Here is a 19,242-nt window from a genome sequence, read left to right on the forward strand (position 1 = left end):
AAGAGAATGCGGGGGCGGAGCCCACAGTAGGCTCTGTAGGGTTTTGGAGCCCCGGAGACTGGAAGGGTTAGAGTTAGGCATCCTTGGCTTCTGGCATGGAGTATGAGCTTGGCCTTCCCGCAAACTCATGCTGCACAGAGTGGCCCCGCGGGCCCTAACGCCTCCTGCACCTTGGCTCCTCTCTACTCTTAGCTATGGCGTCATCCAGCCTCCTTCCCACTGCCTTCCTCAAGTTCTGACAACTCGGTCTTCATTAAGAAGACAATACACAGGGATCTTGAGTGCAGAAAGACTCCCAACCACAGCAGAGAAGCCTCTTTACCCTGGAAGGCCCCAGTAGGTAGCTCTGGGATGAGCTTACCATTTCCTAATCCCTCAAATAGGATGTCAGCAGTTTGGTTCTGCACCATCAAGCACACAGCAAATCGAATAGCATCTACCCCCCCCCCCTTTTTAAGGATTCATTTATTTGTTTTGGAAAAGCAGATCAGACTTACATATAGAAGGAGAGACAGAAAGATCTTTTATCTGATGGTTCACTCACCAAATGGCTAAAACAGCCAGAGTTGAGCCAATCTGAAACCAGGAACTTCTGAGTCTTCCATGCAGGTGCAAGGTCCCAAGGCTTAAAGTGGAAAAAACTGACCCCCGGGCCATTTGAAACTCTGCTAGAGGCCAAATAATTGGCCTGCAAACACTGGCCCAGACGACCTCCAGCCCCACCTGCCTGGGGTCCTCTACCTGAGCTGAAACCACAGCCTGTGACTGCACCTCCTTTCATCTCCCCAGCCCCTTGAGCAGCTCCGGCTGCTGTTGTCCAGCTTGTCCTGGTGACACAGTGCAGTCACAGACTGGTGCTGGGGAACCCTGAGCCAGGTGAGCCGCGGCCGCTCGGGATGCTCCCTCCACCTGCCTCTTGGTCTCCTACTCCACAGGCATTTCTGCTCACCTCCTCTGTTTACATCCAGGTTCCCTCTTCTCCAACCTTGTGCTTCCACTGGTGGGGATGGGATTGGAGTTCTAGGACCTCGAACAGTGCAGGAACTCCATCATGGAAGGTCACAGATGCTTTCCCTCCTCAGCACAGCAAGCCAAGGCCGAACCTGAGGCCACCTCGGTGCTGTGCTCTTTACTGAGCATGGGAAACAGCGACAGGGGGCCAAGTCCCTTAGCCAGAATGGATTCTGGCTGAGCCGGAGTCCCAGGAAGCCAATCCCGATAGCCGCTGCAGCCTCTGGTCAACAGAGCTGTCTGAGCTTGCACCACCATTCTTGTCCTGCTTTCAGCCTTTGAGGACCAGGTGTGCACAGGTGTGCACGCTGTGTCCCTCAGGGATCGGACTTGAGGATGGATGGCTGGCCTGCACCTGCCAGCTAATGTGGAATGGCACCCAGGTCTGCAAATTTTCTGTTCAGGGACTACCTTGAGTCCTGAAAGCTGGTGGGAGGACATGTGTCTGCTGTATTCTGACCCCAGGCTGTTTGCACAAGTCTGTCAACAATGTGGGCACAGCAGCAGTTCCTGGAAGACAATGCTGCCCTCCAGGCAGGTTGTGTGCACAGAGCAGGAAGGGATCTCAAGGCGGAGCAGGAGGATAAGAGGAGCTCTCTATCCTAGTCCCAGAGATCCCCGGAGGTCTCCCATGTGCTTTCACTACAGAAGCAGTGGATGCCTGCCTCATCAAGGAGGACCATATCCCGACTGCCAAGGGGATTACAAGGAAGGTGAGTGCCCTTGGAGGCCAAGAACTCTGAGGTCAGTCCTTTCCTAGTGAATTTCCCACATGGGATTGAAGCAGCCCAGTTCCCTCATGATAGGGTCTGGTGACATCGGAACTTCAGCCAGGAGCCCCGGGTGGCACTCAGAGACAACTGGACTCAGAGGAGGAGCTTTCCCTAATTCTTACCTAGCTCCAGCCATGGTTCCCAGCCCTCTCTTACACCGACCATTAGGGTTGCTTGTGAGCCCCACAATTATTTTAGATACTAGACACTAATAAAGGTCAGCTAACTGATAATCACTCAACTTGTACCTAACTGATCAGGCTACAGAGAGACATGGATATAGAACATTTGGAAGAGTCAGAAAAAAGGCCAATTAACCAATAATCGCTCAGCCTGTACTTACTGGTTGGGCTCCCTATTTGCTTTTTATGGACTTTACTAGGATAGGATATAGAGTTAAATTCTTCCTCATTCACTAAGTTGTTGGAGATTTCCCTGCTCACCTGCCTAACACTTTTCTATGATTTGGTAGAATTATAAGACTGTTTTGATTCTCCTAAATGCATAGAAATCTGTAAAATCACACTTCAATTATATAAATGGCAAGGCTTAAATTGTAAGTTGAGATTCTCCCCAAAACTTTCATCAACTGTTAATACTAACTGAATAGAAACTGTGATGTTAAGTTTATACTCAGCTGTTACATATGATGGATGTTAACTGTTCAGTGTTCCTGTGCAACTCTGATTTAGGTTAAATTCAAAAACATGTTAGCCCGGGAGAAATTATAGCTGTTATTTTTATAATATATGTATCATTGTTTCTCCCCATTCTTCTGCTCTTCCAAGAGCATGTTCCCCCAGCTACAACTTTCAGGCCTAATTTTATAAAACACAGAAGGGGGATTTGTAGGAGGACATTGTGACCCTAAAAGATCAGTGAGCACAGGTTTCCAGTTCATTGGACAGTATTTGCATGACAACAACCAAATGGCTACCTTTGGTATAAACAGCATGTAAATGAGAACACCTGGTGTAATATACAAAACAAAAGGAATTCCAATCAAGAGAGGGACACAGTATGGAATCTCAGTGTATAAAGTCTGATGCCCCTAATAAACTTCGGCTTTGACCATCAGTCAGGGTCCACGCGTGTTATTATCGGTTCCATGCACCAGTCCGTCACTGCGGGACAGCGACACACTGGAGTGTGATTTGGTGGACTAGGTGGGAAATGCCAGGCCTAACCGTGGATGGAACCAGGGGCCTGGACGTGGATGGAACTATGGGTCTGGACGTGGATGGAACCAGGGGCCTGGACGTGGATGGGACCAGGGGCCTGGACGTGGATGGAACTACGGGTCTGGCCGTGGATGGGCTCAGGGGCCTGGATGTGGATGGGACCAGGGGTCTGAAAGTGGATGGGACCAGGGGCCCTGACATGGATGGAACAATGGGTCTGGCTGTGGATGGACTCAGGGGCCTGGACGTGGATTGTTCAAGTGCAACAAAGGGCAGAGGAAGGATGACTTTTGGTACTTTTTTTTTTGGATGTCAAGCTCGCACATGTCATAATTGCAGTGTCTTTCTCACTTAGACGCGTGCTGTACACGAATGGCCTCTCAGGTCCTCACTCTCCATTTCTGAGTGGGGACTGCAGCATCAGCTTCCTGGATGTGGACTGAACCTCTCGATAGGCCACTGCACTCTCCAGGCTGTCAAAACAGTCCCAGGTGGACTTCTTGGCCAATTTCCCAAGATAGTCCCATTTGCTCTCAATATTTCAAGAGCCATGCATAGTTTTTTCATAATACGTGTCTTCCATAAACTTTAGGGAAGCTCTTCAATATGCATGGATTAAATTTTTTTTTTCACCAGAACAATTTTTTTTAAGATTTGTATGCTGTGAACTTTGTGAAGCTTTCTTCTATGTCCTACTAATTCCCTCTGGAGAACCCTAAAACACATGACACAGGGAACCATCAACTGGTTCACATCTTAGATACATGAATAGATGGTAGAGTCAACTGAATCATTTAAGAGGTTAATATCATTAGAATAACTGACTGAGGGCATTACCCTGACCCGTCCAGGCCCGTCCCAGCCAGGAGTCTCCTGGGGTGGGTCTGAGAGCAGCTCTCGGAAGTTGTGAGGAAAAACTCTTCTCAGTGTGCTGTCCTGACTTAAGGATTCTCCTGAATTTGAGCGGTGGATTCCTTCTAAAACCCAAAAGCAGGCCGTGGACTTATAAACTTCTCAAGCAAAGTCCTGAGCTCTTGTGTGTAGCATGTTGCAGCCTTCTAGAGTGAAGGAACCACTCAGTGAAAGAAATGCATTCACAATGTCCACGTTTCCTTTTCCCTGTTGCCTCTTTTTATGTGGTTTGGACTTTGGGTTCCATTTATGATTCAGACAGATTGGCATCAAGTATAAAACAGGAGTCAAAGGATCACAGTCCATCAGTTAAGTTCATAGGCCGACTTGCTGCTGTTTCCTCACTCTGCTTGCCTGCCTGCCTCTCCCCTCTCACCTGTCCCCTACTGTCATTCCATCATCCACCTATCCTCTGCCTATCTATTCCTCTCTCTCCACTGCCCACCCCATCTCTTCTTTTTTTTGAAGATTTATTTTATTTTTATTGGAAAGAGATATACAGAGAGGAGGAGAGACAGAGAGGAAGATCTTCCATCCGATGATTCACTCCACAAGGGGCCACAATGGCTGGAACTGTGCTGATCTGAAGCCAGGAGCCCGGAGCCTCTTCTGGGTATCCCATGTGGGTGCAGGGTCCCAAGGCTTTGGGCCATCCCCAGCTGCTTTCTAGGCCACAAGCAGGGAGCTGGATGTTAAGCGGGGCTGCCAGGATTAGAACCGGCACTCATATGGGACCCTAGCGCATGCAAGGCAAGGACTTTAGTCACTAGGCTATTGAGCCAGATCCCCATTTCTTCTTATTGAGTATCTGCCCTTACCCACTCACCCAACTAGAATGCAAGCCCTATCATGGCAGTGAGTTTGGTGAACACCCGGTTCTGTGCGGTACTGTGGTCCTCCATGCACACACTGGTGACTTGTACTTGTTTTCACGGGTGACAGCTTTGACTAATGGCTTTGATGCCACAGGAGGACAGCATCATATCTATAGTAGTCAATTCTGTCACTTTCTATTCTAGCCATTGCTTATTATCAATAATGGAGTGTCCTACAGGGTGTCTTGAAGTCAGGATCCATGCCAGCCTATGTCTGCCTGGTCCTATGGTCCAGAGTCTCACATTCTATGGATATTCATAAGATTCTGTTCTGAGGTGAGCAGTTGTTGGTGAATTCATGTTAGATCACAGCTGAGGTGAGCAGTTGGTGCGTTCCACTCTGACAGTTTTCAAGGACCAGACATAAAGCTAACTATCAGCTATTGAATCTGAGGCCCTGCTGCAGGCACAAGAGGACATTCTGGGTAGGGACAAGTGCTGTATTTTTTATGCCTTCTCCCTGCAGCTTCTGAGACCAGAGATACAGACCCTGGTTGAGAACCTCAGCTTTCTTCTTATTCATTATTTCTGAACTGGCACATTCAAATGCACGTAACTCTATTCAGGTCATTGAACATCATGAAAACAATTTAAACAGTTTGTCACTGTGCATGATCTGGTTGTTTCCTGTTCTACTGGTTTTTCCAAATGGGTAGATGAGAGGTGAGTCCTCCAGTTTGCCCCAAGGAGGAGGACTGCAGTAGCTGGTAGCCCAGCAGTGGAACTTGCACCATGTGAAGTCTGAACTGTTTCAAACAGCCTGTGTTCCTCAGGAAATACAGAAGCAATGAGTTTGTTTTCCTCTTGGACCCTGTGAAGGTGTCTCTGGGTTATTAGGCATAGCACCTGCAGCACTGACAACAACCACAGTCTTGCCCAGGCGGGAGAATTCCTTCCCACCTCCCCACCATTAGATCAGAACTTGGGACCAGTGGAGTTTGCTTGCTCTGGATAAGTTAATGGGAAAAAACACAAAGTGCTCTAAATGCCTTTTCCAATTACATTCATAAAACATGAAAATCAAAGATGGATGAAACATTAAAGAAAAACTAAAGGCTAGATACTGGGAACTGCTTTCTGTACTCTGTCTCCAGCAGAGTTGGCCACTTCAGGCTGCATGCTTACTCAAGACTTGGAGACCTTTGTCCTTGCTGTCGATCCAACAGAGCGACATTTAGAAGCCCAGAGAACACAAGTGACAGGAGTTGGTCTACTCAGAAAACCCTTTGTTCAATATCACAAGTAAACATTCACAAGTGATAAAAATCTCATTTCCTTAATATAGAAAATAGTATATTATACTCCAACTGCAAGTAGTATTGTAGGGGGGAAAAAAGGCTGTTTAGAAACTGCCATTGTGATCATCTGGGCCTGATGTTTTATGGTATTGCTATCTACAGTCATGAACTTTGAGCCTGTGGAAGAATGGTAAAGTTTAATAGCACTGCCATTTCATTCCACTGCCAAGGGCCAACAGCTGAAAAGCCACACACATGTAGATTACAAACACACACACACACAATGTATGCACATAATAAGGACGTGTTATGTGAGTACCTTTTGGCAAAGCTGTGTGAATCTGTATCCACACACAAGTGAAAAAGACAACTGTCAAGTTATTCTCTTTCTTTTATCAATTACCTGTTCTTTCCACTGCGTTTCGTTATTCTGTATTATTTTATCTTCTGTTCTTTCACAGACAGCACAAGATTTGGCAGCATTAACTCTTACTTCTCTTCTTGTGGATCAAGCTAGAGAGTCAGAAAATCATTGTAATGCAGATTCAGGAAAGAATGTCTGTGGATTTGAACCCAGCGGAAGCCAAAGAGAACCAATGTGCTGCTTTTGTTGTCTTGGAGCCATTGGCCATCTCGGGCACCTACTTCCAGAACTCACTGAAACTGCCCCCCTCTCCAAAGTACAATTGTCTCTGAAATACTTTGGAGGGTTTACATGGAAACTGAGGTGCTTTCTGATTTCACCTGTCATGCATGTGGGACAGTTGCACCATTCTGACCTTAGGTCTCAGTTCATCCTGTCCTTACAGTGGGAAGATTTCACATATGAAAAAGTAGGAGAATAAAGATCCTGTAAATTCACTAAATTCACTCACAACTTTGGAGCCAGTGCAGTGGCTCAACAGGCTAATCTTCTACCTGCTAGGGCTGGCATCCCATATGAGCGCTGGTTTGTATACCAGATGCCTCACTTCCCATGCAGCTGCCTGCTGGTGGCCTGGGAAAGCAGTGTATGATGGCCAAGTCCTGGAGACCCTGCACTTGTGTGGGAGACCCAGAGGCTCCTGGCTCATGACTTCATGTCTCAGCTCTGGCCATTGGAGGCCATTTGGGGAGTGAACAGTTGGATGAACGATCTTTCTGTCTCTCCTCCCTGTAAAAATGCCTTTCAAATACAAACAAATAAATCTTACAAAAAACAAAGCTGCTCACATCTTCAGCACTACCTTTTTAAAGTAAGTGCAATACCAGGAACAGGAAACCAGCAGCATTTTCACACATCTGCAGAAAGTGCCGTAAGGCAATCTGCTGTCTTGCCACAGCCTGAAGGAGGTTACAGTGTCTCGGACAGGACTTCTAAGTGTTCCAAGTGACCTTCAACCTTATGTGAACATCAGTGGCAGCAGCACGGAGCACCCAGAGGAGGGCAGACACTCCACCACAGCTAGAGATGAGCCAGGCACACGAGCCATGCAAACAAGCCAGAGAAGATGGCTTAGAATCTCATCCACAGAAACTAAAACCATGTGAAGAAAGGAAAGTTATGTGAAGAGTATTAGCTGTAAAGATAAATATTTAAGTAACTCAGAATCTATTTTCACAGTGAAACAGTTACAAAAATAGAATATTAAATACATGAACATATCAAAATGGGGTTTTAAAAACATGTTACCTTTGAGAAATCCCACTGTCTCTTGAATATTTTAATAATTTTGCTCTTGAAGAAGCATTTTGATGAATCACAGCAAACTTCAGGAGAGCTGACTGAACTGACAACTTTTTCTCAGGAGGTTTGGAATTTGCAACACTCTGGGTGTCAGGCACAAGTGTCTGACCAGGGTCACAGCTGCCCCTTCTGATCTCCTGTCCCTGGTCTCCTGGCTATCAGAGCATGCTTTCCACTAAGAACAGGGAACTTCTCCCATGGTCTGTCGTGGCATGGACTAGACCATGGGTGCCAAAAGGTCCCCCCAGAGACCCACACAAGGGCCCTCCCTTCTCTGGAGTGGGACCCAGGGAGCTGTGTGGCCACGTTGCTCCTGACCTAATGGGAGCACCCAGGAAACAATCCAGCGACAGTAAGAATTGTCTCTGGCAGTTTCTTGACTCCAATGTTCCTTTACAAAGGTTTTTTTTCACTTGCCTGCCACCCTGTGAGGAGTGCCACTAGCAGAATGAGCTTCTAGCCCTGTGATTTTACACATGCATTTAGCTCATAAGATGCGATAACTGGTTCTAGAATTTGAAAGTCAACTGCAGTCTCCATTGCAACTTAGGCCTGCAGTAGTGTGTCGAGCACATGCTTGCTCTTGGTGGACAATGGTATTCAGGTGGATTATATTTGTCATTATAGAAACTTGATTTATATGGTTCCAGTTAGCCCAGCAGGGCAAAAGGAGTAAATTGCTTGGTTTTCATGCTTTTAGACATTTTTTTAAAGTGAGATGCATCACAGTATTTCTTGTATAAAGTCAGTCCAAAAGGTGCCCCTGAAAATCATTCCCAAGAGCTGTCACTTTTCTCACTGCATGGGGAAGCACAGTGTAGACATGGCGCCTTGCCCGTGCTTCAGCCATTAATCCAAAGGTTGACCGATCCTTCAGGTCTGTGTTCCCACCTTCTCCGTGGCCTCTCCAGTCTCCTGAGGTCACTCGGGGCAGCCACAGGGCTTCACTCCCAGGAAGGCACCAATCCTGTGCATACTGCACGACTGGTCCATGTCATCCAGAAGCTCCATGTGGGGAGTCTGCTGGCTGAGGAGTAAAGAGAAAATGGTGATCAACCTGGTTCAGGCAGAAGTTACAGAACCAAACAGCATAGCATAAAATCTGGCTCCATCTTAAGCATATTTTCCACGTTATAAAACTGCTCCATTTTGGGCCCGGCGCGGTGGCGCAAGTAGTTAAAGTCCTTGCACGCCCGGGATCCCATATGGGCGCCGGTTCTATCCCGGCAGCCCTGCTTCCCTTCCAGCTCCCTGCTTGTGGCCTGGGAAGGCAGTCGATTACGGCCCAAAGCTTTGGGACCCTGCGCCCGCGTGGGAGACCTGGAAGAGGCTCCTGGCTTCGGATCGGCATAGCATCGGCCATTGTGGTCACTTGGGGAGTGAATCGTCGGACGAAGATCTTCCTCTCTGTATATCCGCCTTTCCAATAAAAAAATAGTAAAAATAAATCTTTAAAAAAAACTGCTCCATTTTGCATTTTAATTTTTGGAAATAAGTCAGTAGCTTCATTAACGGCAGATACCATCTGGTTCTCTGGCACAACAAATCCCCACCTCCCTTCAGTCCTTCTAAATATTTCTCTGCCTCTAATTACTTGGGTGCAGGAAGCATTCTCAAATGTTGGCAAGGCCAGTGCTGACCACCAGAGTTGGATAGCAAAGTAGAAAACAGGGCAGGCAGTCTGACCAAGCCCCTGAAGTCAAGCAGACTCCACCCTTTCAAACACTTCATCTCCGCAAGGCAGGTACTGGCCAGAAGACCAGGAGTAGTTTGGAGTTCCCTGCAATTCATTTGCTCCCATACGCTCCAGTGGTCACTCAGAGTTCCCAGAACAGCCAAAGGGGATGGGGGAGAGAGGTTGGCGAGCCCATATGCCCTGCACCCATCCAGCCCACAAGGTCATGGTTCTCATACGGCTTCTCCAGGACTTCCCCTATGCTTTCCAATCAAAGAAATATGCAGATGGCTGTCAAACACCTGAATATGCCTGCCTTGAAAGCCAGTAATGTTTATCCTTAATTAACACAAAGAACAAGTTACCATTCTGTTACACAAGTATTAAAATCAGCAAGTTTTATAGACTCTGTGTAAATGAGAGAAAACCAGGAAGACCTAAATTTTGAGAAGTCCTCAATCTGATGAATTTCACAAGGGGCAGAGTATGACTAGACCAAGCAGACAGAAGAGCAATGTTCATGCATTATGCCAGAACCACCCAGGTGTGACTGGCTCCTACTGTTGGGGCCCAGGGCTTGAGGAACATTCTGTGGCTCACTCTGCAGTTTGATTTGCTCAATTTTGAAAAGCAAGCATTTCCACCCCACGCAGCAAGAAAATCATGATTGGGCCATTTTCTTCTGTGTGTGCTATTTTTTTTAAAAAAGGTTTATTTTTATTAGAAAGGCAAATTTATAGAGAGAAGGTGAAAGATCTTCTGTTCACTGGTTCACTCCCCAAGTAGCTGCAATGGCTGGAGCTGAGCTGATCCGAAGCCAGGAGCCTCCTCTGGGTCTCCCAGGCAGGTTTAGGGTCCCAAGGCTTTGGGCCATCCTCCACTGGCTTACCCAGGCCACAAGCAGGGAGCTGGACGGGAAGTGGAACAGTTGGGACATGAACCACTGCCCAAAAGGGAGCGTGTAAGGGCCATTGCACGGGCCCTGGATGGGATATTTTAATTGTAGTTTATAAACATCTACCAAGGGGACCAAAAACTTCACATAAAATACATTTGTGTTTCCTTCCACTTGAAAGGCCTACATTTGTTCACCTGTATTTTCCAAAATTGTAATGAAATCCAAAATTGAACCCTTCCAAACTGAACATGAATGTCCTGGTAAAGCAAATCAAACAGAGTGTGAATTCTCACTGCTACAGCTCTGAGGAACACCGTGCAGGGCAGGGCCTGGAGGCCCCTCCTGTGGCTCTTCAGTGGGGGCTGTGCACATGGTGGACCCAGCCCAGCATGCTGGAGTCCCCTCAGGAGACGAGTTCCTTCTTACATGACTCTGAGCAGCTGGGCAGAATGAAGGGGCACATGCCAGAGTGTGTGGGTTGTGTCCACAGGCAGAGCTGGAAACCCATGTCTGTCTGTGCTGGTGTCTGCCAGCCTGCTCAGAAGCAGGGGACACTGTCCCCACTGGGCAGGCTTGGGATAAAGAACACAAGTCGTGCACCTTTAGAGCAACCCCTGACCTCCAAATTCATTCTCATTCCCCTTGTTCCAACCACCTTCTCATGCTTTTCACAGATTCTATCCTGAACAGCTTAGAAATATGACATCACAGCTGTAACTCCAGACTCACTCTGAGGTAGAAGAGTTGGGAACTGGAGACAGGTTGGGTCTGGAGTGATCAGAGGGACCGTTTTTTACGTTATTTCCATTTGTAAGCAGCACTTCTACCTTACCACTGTTCATATCATCAGTTTCACCGACTAGCTCACGTGCATTCGCTAGTTGGAGGGAACCTAAACACAACCTACACACAAAGTTTATTTTTCAAAGTCCAACAGAATGCTTTGTTTTCATGTGCCAGTCAACACAGGCATAGCAAACCCACCCAGGCCATAATGCAGAAGTTGGGAATCGCCAGCCAGCCTCCTTCTCACAGATGGCACAGCCTGGTCCAGGCTCCCAGGGTCACTTGCTAGTCAGCAAAGTTCAGATTCAGGGTGGAGGCACCTCCTCAGTCTGTGGCGTGTTCCTTCCAGAGCTGCCCCCTTCACACTACCGTGGAGTGTGAGGAATGCCTGATCAGTACTCCCTCATCTCCGAACCAAGACACAAGCAGAAAAAGAGGTAAGCTAACTTTGTGGAACATTCTCACTGCCTGTTGATATTCCTTGGGGGCTTGAGCTAGGGGTAAATGCAAGTCTTTGCTAAAGACCCAGGAAGAACTTGGTCTTGACCTCCCAGAGTTTAAGAAAAGCCCATTCACCCCTCCTGAGTGCCTTGCTTCTGTGTGAGAGGCTCCCAGGCCTTTTCCAGGAAGCCTGCCTGGCAGTAGTCCTGCCACATCAGGTCTCCAATTAGCTTATCTGAATTGTAGGTAAACAACCTCAGGCCAAGTCAATGCAAATGCATTCACTTGAGGGCATGAGAAAATAATGTGTTGCAATGAAGCCACAGGTCTGGTTCTTAGGATACCCCCTTAACTGCCCTTGTAACAGGGATACTGAGGGAGAATGGGGGAACCGCTGGGCAGGAAAAGCACGGAATGGTGCTTGGGGGGGCGCAGTGAGGAGGGGCAGGGAATGGAGCTTCACAGGGTGTGTGGGGGGGCGGGGGGGATGATGACTGGCTCACACAGCCTATCAGAAGCTTCATGGAGAACCAAGACCGGTGAATCCGAAGGCTGCAAACAGAGACCTGGTCTACAGGCAGATCCGCTAACCACCTGGGGTTCATCCTTGCAGGTCCTGCATACACACTGGGTAATCACAAGGCACTCCACCGCAAATTAGAAGTGAAAGTTACAAGGCACACCGAGCACAAGAGCCTGAGGCAAGTTCTGTGTTGGGTTACAGTTGTCCCAGGCATAGAAACATCAGAACCTGACTTAGGGGTCTAGCTGCTCCCAGAACCGACTTGACTTAGGGGCTGGGCTGCTCCTGGATCCCAGTCAGAGGCTCCTGCTTTATCTGGTCAGATTCTTCCGTTCAAGAGATATAACTTCCAGAACAGCTCACATAGAACGCGGGCGGAAATCTATCTCGCTAAACTGGGTTCGGACGCTGATGGACGAGGTCGTGGAGATGCCACAGGGGTACAGCAGCCTTCCCTCCTGCTGCCGGCATGGGCGTGCGTGTGTCCCGCCACAGGTGCGAGTTGACTCAACTACAGGATGGAGCCACCCCTCCCAGATAGTGCTCACAACAGAGGGGCCCGAGTGGAACTGGGATGCATAGGGCTTCTGCCATCAACCCTGGCCCCACCTGCTCTCCCGCGGGTCTCACGCCTTGCCCCCAACCCCACTGACCCTGTCCACCTACCTGCGCACGGAGGCACAGGCACTCACGCAGGCCCCTGCAGCCGCTGGCCGGGGCCCTCCCGGGCCTTCCGGCAGGTGTACAGCCACTTGATGATGCGCGCGTTCCTCTCAATGACCGATGTGGCACTTGGACCCTGCTCCTTGAGTGCTCCCGACAGCCCGTCCTCGCCGTCGTCGTCGCTACGCCGGGAGAAGCCACTGTCGGAGGTGGCCACGCTTACACTGCGGACTTTGAGAGCCACGCAGTCCGAGCTGGCCGAGAAGTTCTCCCGGCCGAGCGCCTCCACGACGTCGGGGTCCAGCCCACAGTATTGGAAAAACGCATCGCACTCGGCCTTGGCCGTGGAGGAAAGCGAGCTCAGGTCGGACTGCGAGCGCTGCAGCCCCCGGCGCCGAGCCACCCGCAGCTCCAGGCCAGGAGGCACAGGCGCGACGCTCTGGGACGCCGCGCTGGAGGTTCGGGGCGCCGCGGAGGGCGCGCTGGAGGTTCGGGGCGCCGCGGAGGGCACGCTGGAGGCTGGGGGCGCCGCGGGGGGCGCGCTGGAGGCTAGGGGCGCCGCGGGGGGCGCGCTGGAGGTTCGGGGCGCCGCGGAGGGCGCGCTAGGGGCTGGGTGCGCCGCGGGGGGCGCGCTGGAGGTTCGGGGCGCCGCGGAGGGCGCGCTAGGGGCTGGGTGCGCCGCGGGGGGCGCGCTGGAGGCTAGGGGCGCCGCGGAGGGCGCGCTGGAGGTTCGGGGCGCCGCGGAGGGCGCGCTAGGGGCTGGGTGCGCCGCGGGGGGCGCGCTGGAGGCTGAAGGTGCGAGACTCTCGGCAAGACCCTGGCGCATGGGCGCCGTCCCTACGTCCCGGCCCCGGTAGCCGCTCTCCTCGCCCACACCCTGCGTGTCCGAGGGCGCCGGAACCCTGTCCTTGCCCTGCACGGGCAAAAGCTTCTTCCCAAGGCTCCCCTTGGAGCCGTCGGTGCCCGGCGTCCGTACGAACTCACACTTCTGCCGGTAGATGACTAGCGAGTCCGGCCGCAGAGGCCTCCGCGCGATCACCCTGCGCACCACCGGGGCCTGCGCGCGGGCCGGGGCGTCCGGGGCGCTCTCTTGGGCGGCCGCCGCGCTCGCGCCGCCGCCCTGGGCAGCCGGGAGCCCGCGCACGTACTTGGCGCGGTCGGCCGCCAGCCTCTCCACGGCGCTCCTGCGCACCTGCCGCGGGGTGCCGGGGTCCCCGGGTTGAAGCCGCTCGGCCGCGGGCGCGTCCGAGGCCGGCGTGGCACGCATCTCCGTGAGGACTTGACGGCCGGGCTGGCACAGACGCGCGGGGGCCTAGGAGCCCGGCAGCCGCAGGCCGTCTTCGAAGTTCGCCGTGGGTGGGGGCCGACGTCCGGGGACGCGACGACCAGGTGCAAGCGGGGCGGATCTGAGTCCGCGCGGAGCGTGACTCAGTGTCTGCCACGCCAGCTGCCAGGTCCGCCCCCTCACCTCCCGCCCAGGGCGCTGCAGGGCTCCGCCCCTCACCGTCCGCCCGCTCTCCTCCCACGAGGCGCCCGAGACCACCGACCAACAGGACCAACAGTGACCTGGGCGGCGCCCTCACCTGCCGGGTACTCCCTCGGTTGGCTCCAACCCCCCTCCCGTCACCTCCCGTTTGGTCTCGCCCCCATCACCTCCTACCTGGTCCCAGATCCCCTCCCCCGCGGGGCGGCCCAGCCCGAGCTCCGGCCGGGACAGTAGGCGCGGAGGAGGGAGCTCGGGACTCAGGAGAGGGAGCGGCCGGTTGGCCCAGCCCGAGAGCGGCAGGTTCCCCGCCCGAGTCTCGAGGTCGCCGCCGGGCGCCAGCAGCTCCAGGGCGGGGCCCAGGGAGCGCGCTACAGGGCAGGTGCCTATGGTGCTTTGATTCCAGCGTGATCTCGGCTGTCGAAAACCGGACGGTTTGGTTCTCTCTCCGAGTGGGTGCGCAGCCTCGCCGCGCAGGGGCCTGAATTAGAGGTTCAGAAAAAGAGACTGGGATCTGGTCAGGAACAGGATGAGCAAAGCCACCAGATCCAGGGCCCTGATTACTCAGGATTTGGTTTTCCCAGGAAAGGACTCAAAAGACTTGAGTCTAAAAGAATCCTCCACCCCGCTGTCCTTTGGGCAGGCAACTGACCCAGAGTTTTTGTCCCCTCAGCTGAGAATGATTGTGGCCGGCTCTGCTTCTGGCTGTGTACTGGAGCCAAAGCTCTTCCCGCCAGGCCTTTCCTACAGAAATGAGATAGTTCACATGAGATATGGAGCAGGCTTTCACTAAGTGTCCACTTTTCCTGAATTAAAAAAAAAAAAAAGTTATTTGAAAGAGAGAGATCGATCCTGGATTTTCTGGTTAATTTCCCAAATGGCTATAATGGTCAGGGCTAGACCAAATGGAAACTAGGAGCCAGGCGCTTCTGGGTCTCCCACATGGGTGCAGGATCCCAAGGCGTTGGGCCGTCCTCCACTGCCTTCCCAGGCCACAAGCAGGGAGCTGGAGGGGAAATGGAGCAGCCAGGACAGAAGCAGGTGCCCATCTGGGATCCCTGCATCACAAGTAACGACTTTGCCCCGGCCTTTACTCTTTTGATGAGGATGGTTATGAGCTAGGCAGTTATTTACCACCTTTGCAATATGGTTAGTGAATCTGAATGTGAGCATTGACTGCTGATAAAAGTAAAATTACTGTGGTTCTGTGCTGTAGCTCACAGGCTAATCCTCCATCTGCAAGTGCTGCCATCCTGTATGGGTGCCGGTTTGTGTCCCAGCTGCTTCACTTGCCATCCAGCTGCCTGCTGGTACCCTGGGAAAGCACTCGAGGATGACCAAATTCTTGGGACCCTGCACCTACATGGGAGACCCAGAGGATGCTCCTGGTTCCTTGCTTCTGATTGGCTCAGCTCCCATCATTGTGGCCATTTGAAGAGTGAACCAGTCAATCAAAGAACTTTATCTCTCTCTCTCCTCTCTGCAAATCTATCTTTCCAATACAAATAAAATAAATCTTTAAAAGTAGAATTACTATAAATGAAGCTGTATTTATGATTACTACTATTAGACAAAACTAGCTGTATATGCATATTTCTATTTCTAAAACCAGATATGAAGTTGAAACTGATATATAGAGGTACTGACAAGGGGCAGGCACCATGGTGCAGTAGGCTAAATCTCTGCCTGTGGTGTCAGCATCCCATGTGGGCACCAGTGTAAGTCCCAGCTGCTGTACTTCCAGTCCAGTTCCCTGTTAATGTGACTGGAAACACAGCCAAGATGATCTGAGTAATTGGGTCTCTGAGCCCACATTGGAGACCCAGAGGAACCTCCAGGTTCCTGGCTTCGGGCTGGCTTAATTCTGGCCTTTGTAGCCATTTGGGAAGTGAACCCAAGGATGTAAGATCTTTCTTTCTTTGTTTCTTCTGTAAACTTGCCTTTCAAATAAAAATAAAAATAAATCTAAAGAAATAGAATCTTCTAAATAGATGTAATGTTTACAAAATTCATTCTTGTTTCCCTCAGTCCAAGAACATTTGCCAGGGAGCTAACACCAAATTTTCTGTGGGATGGGGTTGCACACCCAGGGAAGCCCTTGTTGATCTCAAAGCCACACTTCTCTCCCCACGAACCACAGCAGACTAAAGCTGACACTGACAGACCAGACTAGAGCTGACAGCTTCAGACTAAAGCTGACACTGATCAAGACAAATATATCACCCAGATCAAGCTCTTGGGGATTTCCAGAGCCAGAGCTGAGGCAAAAAGTTAGGTGAACGCTGTAGTGTAAACCACAAGCTCTTACTCCATAATCAGCTGGGGAGCCAGGAACAGGGGGACAGGGTAGATATGAAGGAAGGAAGCATGATGCCTCCAGAGAACACAGCAACCTTCCAGCATTAGATACTGAACTGAAGGAGATCTGTGAAGTGACAGATACAGATCAAAGTAATGATCATGTGGAAACTCAACGAGATGAAAAGCAACATAGATAGACAAAGAACTGAGGAAATCCATGCATGACATCAGGAAAATATTACTAAGGAGGTAGAGCTCCTTAAGAAGAACCAAGTGAAATTTGAGATGAAATTATCAGTGAACTTAAAAATATGACTGAGAATTTGACAGCAGAATAGACCAAGGGGAGGGAAGAATTTCTGACCCTGAGGACAAGACTTTTGGAATAGTCGATCAGGCAAAATAGAAAAGAATTAAAAAGAATGAAGCAAATCTGTGTGAACTATGGGATTCCATTAAGCAACCAAATACTTGTATTAAAGGTTTCCTGAAGGAAGAGAAGAAGAAAGAGGCGTTGAGAACCTGCTGAATGAAGTAACAGCTGGAAATCTCCCAGGTCTTGAAAGAGACTTGGACCTCCAGATACAAGAGGCTCAAAGAACCCCAAGCAGATGCAACCAAAAAAGGTCTTCTCCAAGGCGTATTGTTATTAAATTGTCAAATGTTAATGGCAGGGAGAGAAATTTAAAGGTAGTAAGATAAACATGCCAAGTTATATACAAAGACAAACCAATTAATTAACACTAGACCTGTCAGCAGAGACCCGAAGTGCCAAGACAGTGAAATGATACATTCAAATTCTTAAAAACAAACAAACAAACAAACCAAAACCTCCCAGCCAAGAATATTATATGCAGTGAAGCTACCCTTTAATAATGAAGAATAAAGTATTTCCCAGCTAAACAAAAATTCAGATCACCACAAGATTAGACTTAAAAGAAATTCTGAAGAATGTCCTATGTTAATAAGTAAACATGAAAGACATGTCATTAGGAAACTTACTAAAGAGCAGTTCTCATTTCTTGTCTATCAGTACTAATCTTGAATGCTAATGGATTAAATTCATCAACCAGAAAACTATGGTAGGCTGGTGGATACAGAACCCACCACTCTATGCTGCCTATAAGAAACTCACTTCACAAACAAAATGCACATGTACTGAAAGTGAAGGGCTAGAAAAAGATGGAAACCCAGAGTGAACAGGTGAGGCCATCCTGATACGAGTTAAAACAGACTTTAAGCGAAAACTGAAACAAAGATAAAAAAGTGCAGGAAGCCATGCAGGTCGGATGGCATGGGTGTGTGATGAGCACTACTCTTCAGTTACAAGTTCCTGGCTTCATTTTTTATTAATTTAGTAACTACATTAATTGTTTTTCTTCTTGTAATATTTCACTGCAAGTTTTAATGAGTAATAACTTGCTGAAAATATTTTCTCTGAAGCAAAATAATAATACTGATTTTTTTAAAGATTTATTTTTATTATTATTATTTTTAAAGATATATTTTTATTATTTTGTTATTGGAAAGGTGGATATACAGAGAGGAGAGACAGAGAGGAAGATCTTCCGTCCGATGATTCACTCCCCAAGTGAGCGCAACGGGCCGATACTATGCCGATCCGAAGCCAGGAGCCTCTTCCGGGTCTCCCACATGGGTGCAAGATCCCAAAGCTTTGGGCTGTCCTGGACTGCTTTCCCGGGCCACAGGCAGGAAGCTGGATGGGAAGCGGGGCTGCCGGGATAGAACTGGCGCCCATATGGGATCCCGGGCGTGCAAGGCGAGGACCTTAACCACTTGCGCCACTGTGCCACCACGCCGGGCCCAATAATACTGTTTTTTAAGATTGATTTTGTAATCATTCTTTTATACTGAAGTAAAAATGAAACCTTTGGATGTTGTGCAAAAACTTGTGATGATTTGTGTATAAATAAAGAAGGCAGTTATTCATTATAAGCATCATGCCATAATGGTCCACGTCTTGTCCCTCCTCGCCTCCTCTGTCTTATCTTCTTGCTGATCCATGTGTCCTTCGCAAGCTCTCGAGTCAGCCAGGCTGGTCTCTAGGAAGGAAGGACATTATTTTTTGAAAAAAAATTTAATTCAGCAAGAAAACATAACAATCAAATAAGTATGCACCCAACATGAGAACATCTAGATATATACAGGAAGTACAATAATCCTAAAGGGGGAGATAGACTGCAATACCATGGTGTTTGTAACCTCAACACCCCCAAAAGAAATTTAATAAAGAAACATCAGAATTGAAACACAGGTGAGGCAATAAATTCCAGACATTCACGGGGCAATTCACCCAGCACTTAGGGAGTACACATGGAACATATTCTTTGACAGACCACATCCTAGGCTACGAATCAAGTCTTGGAAAATTTAGGTTTGAAATCATATCATGCATCTTTTCAGATCATAAAGTAACGAATTAGGAAATCAGCAGCAAGAATAATAGGGCATGTGTAAATACTTGGGACTTAAAATGCTACTGAACAATAAGTTTAATTGAAAAAAATAAAAAGGAAATGACTTTCTTAAAATAAATGAAAATGAATACATAACATATCAAAAACTGTGGGATACAGTGAAATCAGTATTGAGTGGGAATTTTATAGCAATAAGTGCTCACGTTTAAAAAAGCGATGTCTCAAAGATTTAATGCTGCATATTGAAGACTTAGGAAGCCAAGAAACAAACTAAGCACACCATCAGCAAGAGGTAAAAAATAAGGATCAGGGAGAAAT

The 19,242-nt window shown here is 49.1% G+C and overlaps 2 protein-coding genes across 2 annotated transcripts in view; both read right to left on the reverse strand.

The window, feature by feature from the left end:
* The window catches only part of LOC121165336, a 45,045-nt gene extending 39,119 nt beyond the window's left edge, over positions 1-5,926 (reverse strand). The window contains exons 1-2 of the mRNA XM_040994043.1: positions 5,878-5,926; positions 3,803-3,942 (exon numbers count right to left, since the gene is read on the reverse strand). Coding sequence (XP_040849977.1) covers positions 3,803-3,942; positions 5,878-5,926 — 189 coding nt within the window. The remainder of the gene's footprint in view (positions 1-3,802; positions 3,943-5,877) is intronic.
* Positions 5,927-12,727: 6,801 nt separating this feature from the next.
* Positions 12,728-13,969, reverse strand: FAM110C (family with sequence similarity 110 member C). The gene has a single exon (XM_040994044.1). It carries the CDS (start codon positions 13,967-13,969, stop codon positions 12,728-12,730), a length of 1,242 nt encoding a protein of 413 aa, XP_040849978.1.
* Positions 13,970-19,242: the final 5,273 nt, after the last annotated feature.

Source organism: Ochotona curzoniae, unplaced genomic scaffold, assembly GCF_017591425.1.
Source record: "Ochotona curzoniae isolate NIBS_2020 unplaced genomic scaffold, NIBS_Ocur_1.0 contig_883, whole genome shotgun sequence".
NCBI lineage: Eukaryota > Metazoa > Chordata > Mammalia > Lagomorpha > Ochotonidae > Ochotona > Ochotona curzoniae.